Source organism: Prorops nasuta, unplaced genomic scaffold, assembly GCF_024137725.1.
Source record: "Prorops nasuta isolate Cenicafe-Biocafe unplaced genomic scaffold, Cenicafe_Pnas_1.2 PNAS00004, whole genome shotgun sequence".
NCBI classification, from domain to species: Eukaryota; Metazoa; Arthropoda; class Insecta; order Hymenoptera; family Bethylidae; genus Prorops; species Prorops nasuta.
Genome location: NW_027116801.1, coordinates 7,936,432 through 7,951,499, shown reverse-complemented (window position 1 = coordinate 7,951,499; position 15,068 = coordinate 7,936,432). Strand labels below are relative to the sequence as shown.

Genomic DNA, 15,068 nt, shown 5'->3' with positions numbered 1-15,068 from the left:
CCTGTAACAAAAATGATTACAAACATTTTAACCAAGAAAAATATCCAAATCAGTTTTGCTTTTGTGGTTTGGAATACTCATCTGACAACTATTCTTCTTTCTGCTATGCATTAGTCCCTTTACTTCAGCTGGTCCAACTTTTGATTAAATAACTTGCATACACTTATTTACAAATGAAGGATTTATTTGTAGACAAACAGAATATTTTCATACTTTAAAGAAATACATAATTTTTGAAAATATTGGTTAAATAACTATTTATTATAATTCTTTCTGTTGTGCTACAAACAACTGATACTTCATATTTCATGAATTTTACCTATTTGACATTTACTATTTTGATGAACTAATGTCGAGTAGACTATATGTACATGAGTATGAAAATATATATATTATTTTCATATTTCTATACTTTCTACAACAGATACCAACTTAAATGATTTTTTCTATACTGTGGTATAATTCAGAAAAGTACGGAGTGAAGTTAACCGAAAGGTCGACGAATCAATTTCCCACAGTGTTCGCATGAGCAATCTCCCGTTTCATCTCTGGTGAGAGTCAACTGATCAAAGTGTGGCCAAATCGAGGACGATTTCTGTGCGCACAACTCTCAGTGAGAGCTGTGCGCACTCCGGACAGCGTGGTGGGGATAGAAACCGTCCTCGATCTGGCCACACTGTGATCAAGTCGTCAGTGGACGTTTACGTTCGTGATCCGATCCAGATCATGATCCAACCTAGCCGCAGGAATGCAACGTCGGGAAAAAAATTACTAGATGGATCAGAGGCTTCCGCGTAAGCTCGATCCGATCCGATCAGGAGATTCAGAGGGTTGGTGATCAGACTGATCAGACAGATTTGGCTACTGCATTGGGGTATTACTGACGTACCAACAGCGAGCGGCATTGGTGTAATTGAAGTGACAATAACTATTATCCAAAATAATTTTAATTTAAAAATATATAAAAAAGATAAGCTAATATTATAGAAAGCAATTATATTTAAAATGACATAAGCTTTCGACATATTTTTGAAAATTCTTTGATATGGATATTGTACAAAGTGATAGAATTAATATTGATTTTTTTCTTTAGATTTATGAAATAGAATAATGAATAGAAGTTGACAATATAGCATAGGTATATTAATGATATAGAATAAATAATATCTGAAAATATTTGTTTTTTTAATTACTATTTATATGTAACACATACCAGATCCATGTAAAAGTGTAGATTCTACTTGTTATAATAATAACTTAATTCTACATATATGTTTAATGTATAATAAAAACATAAATAGCATTTATAATACTTGAAACGACAGTATAAGCTTTGCTAATACTATGTGTCAAATAAAAAATTACCCACTTTATACATTTTAGTAATAATTACAAATTTATTATTATTTGGAAAGCTTATAAAATTTCTTTCTGAAGTCATATTTGAGCAGTGTCTCCTCTTCACAATTGCCTTATCAAGGATAAGCATAATTAGTGGAATCAATTGTTGAAGGCATATTATACATGTAAAGGGAATACGCCTGAGGTAAAACCTTTTACGAAGACATAATAGTACATTTTCTTATTTCTGGTAGCTCATATAGCCGTATCACCTCTTCGTAAAAGGTTTTACACCATGCGTAGTCCTTTACAAGTGTAATATGCCTTCAACAATTGGTTCCACTAATTATGCTTATTCTTGATAAGGCACTTGTGAAGAGGAGACACTGCTCATATATGACTTCAGAAAGAAATATTATAAGCTTTCCAAATAATGAAAAATTTTAAATTATTACTAAAATGTATAAAGTGGGGAATTTTTTATTTGACACATAGTATTAGCAAAGTCTATACTGTCGTTTCAAGTATTATAAATGCAATTTATTTTTTTATCATACGTTAAACATATACAGGGAGGCCAACAGCGGCATATAGGAGATTCGTGTTAGTTGACTATAGCGCTCAGGATGATGGTATCTGAGAGCGCTGATTGGTCAACATCATGTAGTGCCAACATGAAATGGTCCGTTACCAATAGATGAATACGAAAAATGAGACCCATTCGCCATTTTGGAGTAGAGAAGTGTTTACATGCTAGTTGTAGAAGAAAGAGGTGTGAAAATTTCACACCTCTTTCTTCTACAACTAGCATGTAAACACTTCTCTACTCCAAAATGGCGAATGGGTCTCATTTTTCGTATTCATCTATTGGTAACGGACCATTTCATGTTGGCACTACATGATGTTGACCAATCAGCGCTCTCAGATACCATCATCCTGAGCGCTATAGTCAACTAACACGAATCTCCTATATGCCGCCGTTAGAGAACCTCCCTGTATATATACAATTAAGTTATTATAACAAGTAAAATCTACACTTTTACATGGATCTGATATGTGTTACATATAAATAGTAATTAAAAAAACAAATATTTTCAGATATTATTTATTCTATATCATTAATATACCTATGCTATATTGTCAACTTCTATTCATTATTCTATTTCATAAATCTAAAGAAAAAAATCAATATTAATTCTATTGCTTTGTATAATATCCATATCAAAGAATTTTCAAAAATATGCCGAAAGCTTATGTCATTTTAAATATAATTGCTTTCTATAATATCAGCTTATCTTTTTTATATATTTTTAAATTAAAATTATTTTGGATAATAGTTATTGTCACTTCAAATACGTTAATGCCGTTCGCTGTTGGTACCTCAGTAATACCCCAATACGGTAGCCAAATCTGTCTGATCTGTCTGATCACCAACCCTCTGAATCTCCTGATCGGATCGGATCGAGCTCACGCGGAAGCCTCTGATTCATCTGGTAATTTTCTTTCGACGTTGCATTTCTGCGGTTAGGTTGGATCGTGATCTGGATCGGAACACGAACGTAAACGTCCAGTGTCATCCATGGTCGTCCACGTCCAGTGTCATCACTCGTCCGTCACCAGCGGTCACCACCAGCCTCCTCACTTCTCAGTCTTCTCACAGTTCTCACCAGTTCTCACCACTATCACTGTCTCACTAGTACTATCACTGCCTATTGCCTAGCCAGGGGCAATTTTTACAGAGTGACAGTGTCGTGACGCAGCCAATAAAGATATTCCAAAATTATATTTTCAAAGATCCTTTCATTAGTAATGCCAAAATTGAACTTTTCTGCAGCATGAACACGCAAATCACTTTCCATTAGACGTACGTTTAAGGTACGAGAATTTTCTCTCTTAAGCGTTTTTTTGCTCCAAAGAATTTCTTTTCTGGCATCATTGTTTTTGTGTTTATTTTCACGGACGTAAAATTTACAAAGTGCACAGAACACGCATTGAATTGACCACCGTGCGGTTTGAACGAATACGGATATTTTTATAATAAAATTTAATTATCCATTATATTATTATAGATTTATTTTGTTTTTTATGGAACACGCAACTGTAACAGAAGTGACTTAAATAGAATCTCAGATAGTTCTACACAAATAAACTTAGATGAAGTTAGAGGATTGCTAAAGAATAATGAATATCGATGAAAATAGCGATGCAGAATCAAACGAGTCCTTTGGGATGGATGTTTTAGGTATATAATATATATTTGGATTATATTATTAAGTTGAGTGGTAAAGCTCATCCACTGACTATATGTTGATGTATTTTCTCTATAACTTTATCAGCACTCAAATATCATATACTGGTTTAATATGTGCTCATTAAGATATTAAATCATTCATCACATTTAACGTTTAATTCATTATATCTGTTTTATGATTTTATGACTGATTGCAGTCTTAATTAAAATATATATTTATTATAATTGCAGATTATAGTGGTGTTAGGCAAGAGCAAGATGTAGCCATTTACTCAGAAATCAGTTCTGAGGAGGTTCCACTGCCTACAGAAAATACTTTTGATCTAGCTCTTCCTGCTACACATTCTGTAAGCCTGATTGTCTTTTGAAATCTAATATATAGATCTTTTTAACTGTAAATTTGTTTACATAGTATCTTGGACAAAATTTAGAAGAACTTAGAGGAAGGACAGTACTAGACGATGGGATTTACATGAATTTGCCATTATTAGTGAAACAACCTATAGTTTTATTTCCTGGTCAAACATTACCAATGACAGTTTATGAAAGACAGACTATTGAAATGTTAAAAACTTGTATACAGAATGACCGAACATTTGGTGTGATATGTTCAGGATATGACAAAATGATGCAGATAGGAACTACAGCTGAAATTTACGAGTACAAAGAGACTAATGGTGAACTTAATTTGAAAGCTAAAGGAAGGCAGCGCTTTAAAATTTTGCGACTTCTTACTAAGGTTATTTCTATAATTTTTGATACAATTGTGAAGTTTTAATTATGCTTGTTTATTAATCAATTGAATATTTAGGGATATGGCAAGATATTTGCTGATGTGAGAATATTGCCAGAAGTAATATTGAAATCACCGTTTCAAGATGAAAGATTAACTCCCTTAGACCCTTATAGAACACAACCATTTAACGAAGCTGAAGCAAGAAGCCAAGAAAAAATAGAACAGTTTGATGCTGCTGTTACACCTTGGCCTGCATGGTTATACAGACAGTACGATCCTTTAAGACTTTCTTTAAGAATAAGAAATTATTTAAAATTTATAGAAAATAGTAAGTTTTACTTCATTTCTAATTAGAAAAAAAATAGAAAAGATTTTAATATAATTATTATTCTCAGGAGGAAGCAATATACCTAAAGATCCTGTAGAATTATCATACTGGGCAGCTCAGAATTTATTGCTGGATAACAATGAGCGAATGATAGTGCTTAAATATGATTGTGCAATTTCTAGGCTACAAAGAGAAATAAAATATCTTATAGAAGTGTGTATATACCAGAAGTAGAAAAATATTAGGTATTTGTTTAATGATTATTTCTGCATATCATGTATTTTCATTATTACAGGATAGGGTATTTGTTTGTTGTAATTGTGATTCTTTTATTGGGAAGCAATCAGACATATTCCCTATGAGCAAAGAAGGACCCCAAAGTGCATACTGCAATTCTTCTGGGGTAATACATGAAACTGTTACTTTCTATCATGCTCAAGGTCTTATACTTAGCAATAGTCCACCATCAACAGAGTGTAGTTGGTTTCCAGGGTAAGTTTATTAAAAATGTAAAGAACAACTTTATACAATAACAAATAACTCAATAAGGGCTTATTTTAGATATGCTTGGACTATAGCTAATTGTAAACATTGTGGCTCACATATGGGATGGAAATTTACAGCTGTTCAAGGTAAATTAAAGCCACAAAGCTTCTGGGGCTTGACGCGGTTAAACTTAAAACATAAGGGAATAATGTAAAGGAAGATATCCTTTCTGTTTCCTCTGTAATTCTTTGTATTGTAAAACTGTTATGAACTGAGTAACATATTAAACATGATTAGAAAATATATTTTATAATATCATACATACACGAAAACTGCTTTAAAAAGGCTATATATACTGAATTTCATATAAATACTAGTCTTCTTTGGTATCTGTGAATACATTTTCTGTTATAATCAAACGTGATAAATATTGTGTATTAAAAAAAAAATAAACAATGTTTTTTAAAGATTTAATAGACTGAGACTTGAGTTGAGAGAAAATGCAAAATTTTTTCAATTCTTTTTTTAAATGATTATAATAATAATGTTATTAAAATTGCAGTTACTATTATGAAAGTATGACTTTTTTTTTTTACAAAATAGAATAGCACATAAATACATGCATGTTCTTTTATGTACTGTAAAAGTATTTATATTATCTATGTTACAAAAATTATAATGATATGTATACACACAGTGTGAAGTACATAATTACTTTTGTAATACAATTTTGACATTAGTATTAGGTATTAAATTAATATTACTATTAGTCCTACAAAAATATAGTATTGTAGCTATAATTATAAAAAGTGAAGTTTAAAAATAAGTAATTGTTATAATGAATGCAAATAATTTATTATGTACAAATTATTATGTAATGTACATATAAACATGAAGCCTGTCAATCCATTTTATTTATAACTCAACAAGTAAAACTTTGGCTCCTGTATGGAAGGATATACAGTAATAATAAAGTTCATAATTATTTTAAAATGATCAGTTAGTTTAAGGAGGTTCAGGGGTTATGCAAAAATGCAGAGTTAAGTGAAACTGAGAGAATATATATATACTGTATATTGTATTCGAATAACCCTGATTTTTTTATATATTTTATGCCGATCATGCTTTCCTTTTACATCAAAACTCAGTTAAATCTCAGTTATGTGACTCAGTTGAGTACAGTTTGTTACTTAAACTGTATACAAATGAGTCGATCAAACTCACTTTAGGTGTAAAAGGAAAGAAATGATAGAGTGAGATGTTATAAAAATGCAGAGGCAAATGAAAAACATTATTGAACTTATTATTTAGGACGCCTTTAAAAACTGTACGTAAAATCTCAGTTTAGGTAACCAAATGAATTTCCAATTCAGTAAAACGTAAATAAAACATTAAGCTTGTTGGCTACGCAAAATGGTACACGGTGAGAAGGTGAGTAGCTCCATTTCTTGCCCCGCTAGAGATACCTCTGAACCCCCTTAAAAACTATTGTTTTATAAAAATAAGTATAATCGTTTTCATTTTTAAACCTATCAAAATTGTTCGTAACATTAGATAAAAAATAAATTTAACGAAAAAACTGATTTATTCGTCATTATCGGTATTTAACAAATATTTAATATTTTTCATAAATATTATATATTCGTAAATATTACTGAGAATGAGATACATCTACATAAAAAAAAGAAATGTAACTTAATCTATAGTAAAGGATAGGAAGCGGAAGGTTTATGAGAATAAAACTGTTTTTTACAATAGTCTTCCTTACGCATATCGTATATTTCACGTTTACTTTAAATTAATTGAATTTATAATAGTCATATGTTCATTATCTCGATCATTCTCTTCAATTCATTGTTTTCCATTACTTGCTCGTTATCAGCGAAATATATTTGACACATAAGTGTCGCTGTTGCTCTTCAGATATTACGTTTTATAGACGAAAGGCTGTCGATCAAATGCTGAATCTCTCTCGTTCTCTTTCTCTCCTTCAATATTTTTAATACACATACGATTTAATGACCCTGTCACGACTTAATGTCTTTTCGACAAGTGATCGTCGTTTTCATTATTTTTACGCTGTTATGTAAAATTCATCATTCCTTTACGAGTTATACCAAAGACTAACGAAAATTCTCACCATACAAAATAACACGATCAACAAAATGATAAATTGCAAGAATCGCTTCATCTAAATATGTTACAATTAAATTATTTTCATTTTTAAACAAATTTTATCTAAAATTTTACACTTGGCTAACACATCCCGTGCAAAATGGCATTCAAACATTTTCAAAAAAATCAGAAAAATATAATTTGCTGTTCTTTAGTCCTTTACTTCATTTGCTTGTACATAAATCATTGTAGTAATATCAACAGAAACAACCAACGGTATGAAAAATCTCCCATCATTGTACCTATAAACAATATAATTAAATATATTGTCAAAACAAATACAATATTAGGAGCAGAATTAAAATTTAATTTTAAAGCGATTTTAATTTGTTTATGAGGATTTTGGCTAATATTAGAGAATGTATTTTTTTTATATTATCTTAATTTTGTACAGAAGCGATACAAATTATTTTCAAAAAAAGATTTTGAAAATAGTGAAACGCTTTATGCTTATGTCAATCGTTAGAAGAAAAATCAACAATTATGCTAATTCATTTAATAAATTATTTCTTTCGTTATAATACTTGTTTTAACGCAGATTCTTGATGATCCTTATCGTAACAGACAAGCAATAGTGTAAGATTTTGTGAAATTTGTTGGAATATATTTCAGAATAAATCGTTATTCGTTAACCTATATCCAGATGTCTTTGAAATACCCATTGAACGATAAAAAGATTAATGTGAACTAATCGAGGAAAGATGTGAACGCGTAGTGGAAAACGTACGTCACAGCTGTCGGTTCTTGAAATTCCCTTGCTGACTCTTTTTTCCGTTAGGTACAAATATGTTAGCGTTTCGGTTCAATTACAGCAGCGTTTATATGTCTGAAACATAAACCTATTGTGATATTTCCGATAACACATAGTAAGGATAGTTTGGTACACAGAAATATTTGCAAACTGACCAGAAACATTTAGAAATATCAGCGACCCTGCTTTGAAATTTGTAATTATACGTAAATGGTTGATTTCTTGTATGGTTTTAATATTTTTGTATACCACAATAAAGTCATAATACTATAATTTAATCTTTATCACAGTACTCACTCTCGATTTCCGATCCAGCCGAGATAAGTTTCGTGTGCGATTGTGCAGCTGTGTTTGCTTGTTGTGAGTTTAGCTGCCCATTACCCGCAGGTGCAGCGAAACCTGGAGGTGGTTGCATTGCCCAATGTTGAGCTGATGCATTTTGTTCCTTTAAATTTTTTGAAAAGGTAAATTTTTAATAGTACTTAATTAATTTGATGTAAATTTTCCTGTAATTTGCACATACCTGTTGCGCGTTATGAGATACTGTGTGTACTGGATGAGCATGTGGAAATTGCCATGTACTGGACGTTTGGAATGGAAGAGGCCTGGACGAACTGACTATGGCGGGATCAATCGAAGTCCAATCGGCGATCGGCCCGAAATTATTCCATCCGCCTTTCTGATGTAGCGCCGGATGTGGAAATTGTTGTTGCTGCGGACTAGTAATCTCACACCAATCTTTAAGTGTATAAACTGCGTCGCCCGCACATTTCCCTACACCTGTGGAATGTATATTTTTATTGTATGCATCATTCATTCCTGCCAATAATAAAATCAATACTTTTTAACATTGACGATAAACTTTACCTTGTGTGCTTAAAAGAGGATTTCCATTTGGAAGGTACGCACTTTGCTGAGAAGGCTGCGCTCCTATGTATATAAAAAGAACATTTAATCATTATAAGTATTAATCACTAGTGTTTTAGTTGGTATTAATGAACTAACCCGAAAGAGCACTATTTGTTGGAGCTGGGCGAGGTATGCCAAGGCCAAAGGAGTTCATATGGTTTGGTGTGGAGCCAGGGAAACCTGGAGGTGGAAGCCGACTTCGTTGTCCAAGACTGGCAGCATTTACTGTAGTTTGCACCGGACTTGGTGCGCTACTTGGTAGTAAATTTTGTGGAAGACGAGACAAAAGGGAATGCGATTGCTGTATAGCTTGTAAATTTTGTAAGTGTTGCGCTTGTTGTTGTAAATGGGCTATATGAGCAGTCTGTAATTAATTACAAAACTGATATAGTTTTAATTACTTTTTAAACTTAACCCTTAACGAACGAATGCCGCCATCCTCGCGACATCAATGTCGCGAGGATGGCGGCATTCGTTCGTTAAGGGTTAAGTAATTTTTCTTTTCAGTCTTTGCATTACCTGTGAAAAGTGTTGTTGGCCAAGTACAAGATTTTGTTGATGTACTCTATTTTGCTCTTCTCTTTCCCTTTGCTGTTGGTGAAATAATCTTTGCTGCTGCAATTGCATTTCATTCTCTACGAGCTCCGCAAGTGCTTTTTGCGTCTCATGGAAAGGATCAAAACCTAAATCGTCATCAGCCTTTACATCCGTATTTGAGTCCCGACGATTTTGAAGCTCATCCAACACATGCCCATTTTGCTTTATATAGTCGCAATTCTCCTGATTTTGTTGTGCCTTAAAAATATGTATATAATGTTAATAAGTTACTTGATTATGCATTTTTCAAATGAAGTGCACATTGATCTATGTTAATATATATATACACGAATTAAATTGATATTTAGAAACTATACAATTATCATCGCAGTAGACCTTTCGAGAATACTCCTTTACATTTTATAAAAAATCTAATTTAATAGTAAAAACTAACAATATATTAACTAGGTTTTACCTGTCTAGTAAGTCTATGTTGTAAGGAATTTTGCTGGAAATCTGCCATGAATTTGGAGGCGGGCGAATTAATTAATAAACTCGTTGTAAAGTTTTCCGAGCATTCCGTGAGTGTTGTATATTGTGAGCTATTATATACTTCTTCGCCTGCAAAACCTTCCGAATGAAAGGATACGTCCGGTGATGCAGGAGGACTGGATTTCTGCGTGACATGATTTGCTCGTGATGATTCAGGCTGGAAGCCAAAAGCTGCTTGCCAATCTTCGCTCGAGTGAACGGTCGGTAAGGAATCAGGAATAGAAGCCAAACCAGTATTAGCCCAATCCAAATTCAAATTAGCTGTAGAAAAAGAAAAATCTAATAATTTTCTACGAATGTTCTGTCAATCATTCTTTTAAGATTCAGTGTTTGAAGTTAATTTAACCTCTTTTAATGCTTCTATATTTAGCTAGTTGACTTTTTAATGATTAACAGAAAAATATTTTTCTATAATTTGAAAAATTGTAATTAATTCAACCAATATTGGCACACAGACAAATTGTAACAGTAACATTAAAGTTAAGGAATAATATTCAAGCAAAAGTTATCCTAAAATTGGTCATGAATCTAGATAAATAAATATGAAATATGTGATTGATAATGTATAATGTACATGCCTGGTTGAGAGGTAGGTGGTATTGATACGGCAGTTGGTAATTTTTGGAAAGTATTTGAGCTGAAGAAGCTATTATTGTCCGCCTGAAAGATAGATCTGTGATTCAACTGTGTTTGAGGTCCATTGTGTAAGCCTGGTGGAAATTGTTGACTGACACCATGGGATGAGTTCGTACTAACTGGTGATGTACCTAAACATGATATGTATATTCTCTACACCACAAAAATTTTTAAATATTGTTGTATTATTACTACATAGTGGAAAAAACAGTTTAAAAGTATCTTGATATAGCATTGCACACATTTTTATTTCTAAATTTATCTAAGTGAGTTTTAAACTTCTAACAAATTATTATTATTATTCAATAACTTTAAAATTCAAATTTTTTTATTGAAAATATGATAAATTATTAATGTTTGAAAAAGTAATACAAATAATTATAAGCAATTACAAAAAATTAACATTCTGTTTTAACTTTTTTAAGTGTGAGCGCGTATTTGTATATGTATGTATGAGAAAGCACAAAAGGCAGCTAAAAAATGTTTGAAATCTTTTTATTTTGGTATAAATTAATAAGCCAATCATTATAGACATGAAAAATTAGTTAATTAGTCCTTATATTTCTTTATAATTTAACTAGTTACTTTGATTCATTTGACCAAAAATACATTTATAATTGTATAAGTTATGATCACATTTTATGACTTTAAGATTATTTTTAATTAGGTTGCTTACGCAATATTACAAAATTGTACATGCTTTAGCAACACAACCTTTCATTTTACAAATGATGTATTGCTTGTTCTCAGTAAACATTAATAAAAAATAGTAACAATAAATAAACAAGATTAAAATATAATATTTGTTTTCTTTAATTTCAAAATATTAACATTCAAACTATAAATGTATAGTAAGCAATAACTAAGCAGCTTAAAATATATTCATTGGAAAAAGATTTCTATAAGTTTAAAGAGCTTATGCTCAAAGCAATTACAAGAAAATTGTACAAAATTATGGTTGTGCACCAAAATAATATTAATAGATGTTATAAATTTTTAAATCTTCATAATAAAATTTTATGCTTACTTAAAATAGATAAAATTAAACATAAATGATGAAGAGTATGAGAAACTTACCCAATATAGCAGCACCATTGTTCTCTTCTATAGGTGATTCAACTAAGTTTTCTGTGTGAGTATTAACATTAGAATCTTCCGTACTTGAAATTGTACTAGCTGGCGTGCTTCCCTCTCGTTGCTGATCAGTCTCGCACTCCGAATGGCGCCTTTCCTCTCCGTTCTGTACTATGCCATTAATTTTAAGTTCCTGAGTTTGTTGTATTAACTTGGATGTTTTGTTAGACTGTTGATCTGTTTTAGACCTGCTATTTGACTTTTGTAATACTTCACTAGCCGCGTCAGCGGAAAAATTTCTAATGTCTTTTTGCCCGTTAACCTGCGACGATTGCACATTATTTTGCGTATTTATGGAGCTCGATTCTGATCGTGACGTTATGCGAGTACCGTGCTTCTCCTTATTTTGGACATTTTTATGTTTGTTACGCGCCGCTTGTGCTTTACTTTCACTATTACTCTTCCCACGTCGTATATTCAAACCATTTTCTCCCTTATTATTGTTATGCTGATTCGTACTTCCTACCGATATATGTTCTTGTTGAACTGTTAAACTTCCACCATTTACTATGTTATTTTGCTGCGAGGTCGTTTGCGATGGCAATGATTCTTTACAATTGGTTTGTGTGCCTATAAATGTTTAGATTTAATTATCAGATAAACAACGTCAGAAAAAGGGTTGAAGGAAGCCACCCTCTACTTACTATTTGTTTGTCCAGGCTGTAACGAAGGCCACGCTTCTTTGGCTTGAGAATTTGTGGTTCCGTTTTCCCGAACAATACTGCCGGTAACAGGTGGCGATGGCGTAGGTTTCCTATTTGGCAGTAAAAAAACAAAACTTTACAAAAAAAAGGTAAAAATAGAATAATAGCAAATGAATTTTACATAAGTTTACAAAAAATAAACAAAATTTTGAGCAACAATAAAATTTACATTCGTTAAAATGAACATGAAGCATTAATTTATTTAGCTGAAAGGAATACAAACGAATATGTACAGTTTACATCAGGATTACCGTTGTAATGAAGAAGCATGGGCATGTAAAGATTGCACAAGCTTACGCTCGTACTCTTGGTGCTTGCCCTGATGCATTTCTTCCTTCGTGAATGATGCTTCCTGGTCACCCAGATCATGCAGGTACATACAATCTTGTTTCGGACAAGCCTGATTACGCATAAAATGCGAGCAATACTTTGTTGTTCCTAAAGATGTTTTTATTGTCCGTCCATCCACAACAATATTATTCACAGCCTCTATAGCACGTAAAGCATCTTCTTGCCGCTGCAATTATTTAGTTTTTATCACATTCATCTACATTGTACAAAAGTTGCACATAGTAAAGCATTAGTATTGACTTGAAAAAAACTCACTTGGTAAGTGACATATGCTGACGCACTGGGCCCCTGTGATCCTGCATAAGAAGTACTCTGATTGATTACAACTTTATGTATCTTCCCAAATTTTCCAAAATATTCGTGTCTTTTTAAAACCTATAAAATAGTCTTATTGTGAGCTATATTATTTTATCAAATCGTATGTAGATAAGTTGATTTTTCATAATATCTCATGATAATCATTTAAAATAATAGGTATGCTTACATCAGCATCTGCTAAACGCATTGGTAATCCTACTACAAAAACCAGATTTTTTTGCACTACTCTCACATTTGCTAGATGTTTTCGGTTTTCTGTAACACGTTGTTTACGTTGTTGATCTTTCAGCTTCTTCTCTGCCTTCAACCTAATCATTTGAGAGGCAAAGGTGTATAAGAATCCATTGTAATTCTTTAATGCCAATTATTATATCTGAAAGTAGCTACCTTGCTATTTCTTCTTTTGTGAGGGGTTTAAAATCTGCAGGATTTTCAGAGTAGGCCTTCCTGCATGCTGGACACAGACCATTTTCATCAGTGCGTATTCTGTGCCAGCAGAAACGGCATATTTGATACCCACATGTGCAGGGAAAGAAGTTTAAATCATCTACTTCTAACGGCTCCATACATAGCGGACACTCAATGGCATCATCCCCACTTTGATTCAATACTGACATATTTATTGCTTTAACTTTCTTCGAAGAACAATTCAACAAAGCTTGCCACTAATAAAGCTCTTTTAATCTTCCACCTGTGCATAAAAGTCTCATCTTACCCTTGTCACAAAAATACACCAGTGATCAAATAGTGACAGAAGGGAAAAAGGAACAGTAAGAAACACTTACAGAATTGTTTCTAATTTGTTGATGCTTTTTTTTTCTTCTTTCAAATTTCCAACTAAAACCGATCGATCTTTTGACAATCTGTAATGTACAAAAAGACGCTAAGTTAACCTACTTGAAATTAGTTGCTGTTAGAAATTACTAAAAGCAAGCAAAAATTAAAGAAAGAAAGAAGTAAAGAACGAAGGACCACGAAAGGCATTTTAATGCATCAGTGAGGGGTTTCATTTGGATTTTAACTGGCTGTCTGAGATTCTCGCTACCAGGTGAAAAACAAACAGCGCGTCAGAAGCCTAGCTTCGATAATGATATCATCCAGCAACACGTCACACTCGAAACTCACTGTGAAAAACGGGGTAAAAGTCCTTTCGATCACAAAAGAATTGCTGGTAGACCCAACGTTGATTTTCTCAGAAGCTATTGTAGTGGTAGTAGTAGTAGTATTAGTAGTAGGTAGAAAGGGAAGAAAAAAAGAGACGAAGCAGGAGAGAGACGGATTGGGTTTGAGAGAAGGGAAGGGATAGAAAGGGAGAAAGAGAGGTAAAAAGAGGGAAAGGAAAAACGGAAAGAAAAGCGAGATGTATATAGATGTGCAAGGTGGATCGTTGGAAAGAGTGAAAAGTGGAGAAAAAGCGGATAGGACGAGCTAAACTTTTGGAATAGAGAGAAAGGGAGTTTGACAGGAGCTGTCAGATGAACAGGGGGAACAAAGGACGCTCGTAGAAAATCGGTATAACGAGCCGGATCCTTGAGAAACCGACGGAAATTCCAGGTTAAAAGATAGAAAAGCCTTGCATATCTCTGAATCGTGGAAGGATCAAAGGAGCTACGTGTCGTTTTTAGGACTACACTTTTCACCTTCTCAATTCTGTCCAAACCAGGCAGCCAGCTCTCTCTCTCTCTCTCTCTCTCTCTTTCGCTCTCTCCTCAAGATATTGCTGCTACTGCTGATGTTCTGAATTTGCGATTTGCTTAGATCGCTTGACAAGAGAGGAAGAGAGCGGCAAGAGGGCGACGATCGCACCACGAAACAGCTGTTGTTGGTGGCGTCGAATCAAGAAACCAGCCAAAAGCTAA

The 15,068-nt window shown here is 32.9% G+C and overlaps 2 protein-coding genes across 5 annotated transcripts; one reads left to right on the top strand and one right to left on the bottom strand.

Annotated features, from left to right (window-relative positions):
• Window positions 1-2,958: 2,958 nt before the first annotated feature.
• Window positions 2,959-5,625, top strand: ohgt (ohgata). 4 transcript variants are annotated; one of them, XM_066726538.1, is made up of 8 exons: window positions 2,959-3,147; window positions 3,449-3,583; window positions 3,824-3,939; window positions 4,005-4,331; window positions 4,404-4,656; window positions 4,724-4,869; window positions 4,952-5,148; window positions 5,218-5,625. In XM_066726538.1, exons 2-8 carry the CDS (start codon window positions 3,523-3,525, stop codon window positions 5,354-5,356), a joined length of 1,239 nt encoding a protein of 412 aa, XP_066582635.1. In that variant the 5' UTR covers window positions 2,959-3,147; window positions 3,449-3,522; the 3' UTR covers window positions 5,357-5,625. The 4 variants fall into 4 exon arrangements, with proteins under 4 accessions (XP_066582635.1, XP_066582633.1, XP_066582632.1 ...); XM_066726536.1 differs by having other exon boundaries at window positions 2,959-3,216; XM_066726535.1 differs by having other exon boundaries at window positions 2,959-3,216; window positions 3,411-3,583.
• A 1,287-nt stretch (window positions 5,626-6,912) lies between these two features.
• On the bottom strand, window positions 6,913-15,055 carry Cnot4 (CCR4-NOT transcription complex subunit 4). Its single transcript, XM_066726528.1, has 16 exons — window positions 14,850-15,055; window positions 13,995-14,072; window positions 13,597-13,900; window positions 13,376-13,517; window positions 13,147-13,266; window positions 12,792-13,057; window positions 12,481-12,590; window positions 11,780-12,406; window positions 10,645-10,833; window positions 9,990-10,327; window positions 9,497-9,772; window positions 9,074-9,341; window positions 8,936-8,998; window positions 8,592-8,848; window positions 8,366-8,513; window positions 6,913-7,663 (listed from the first exon to the last, which is right to left on the bottom strand). Exons 3-16 carry the CDS (start codon window positions 13,824-13,826, stop codon window positions 7,629-7,631), a joined length of 3,069 nt encoding a protein of 1,022 aa, XP_066582625.1. The 5' UTR covers window positions 13,827-13,900; window positions 13,995-14,072; window positions 14,850-15,055; the 3' UTR covers window positions 6,913-7,628.
• Between the last annotated feature and the right edge of the window lie 13 nt (window positions 15,056-15,068).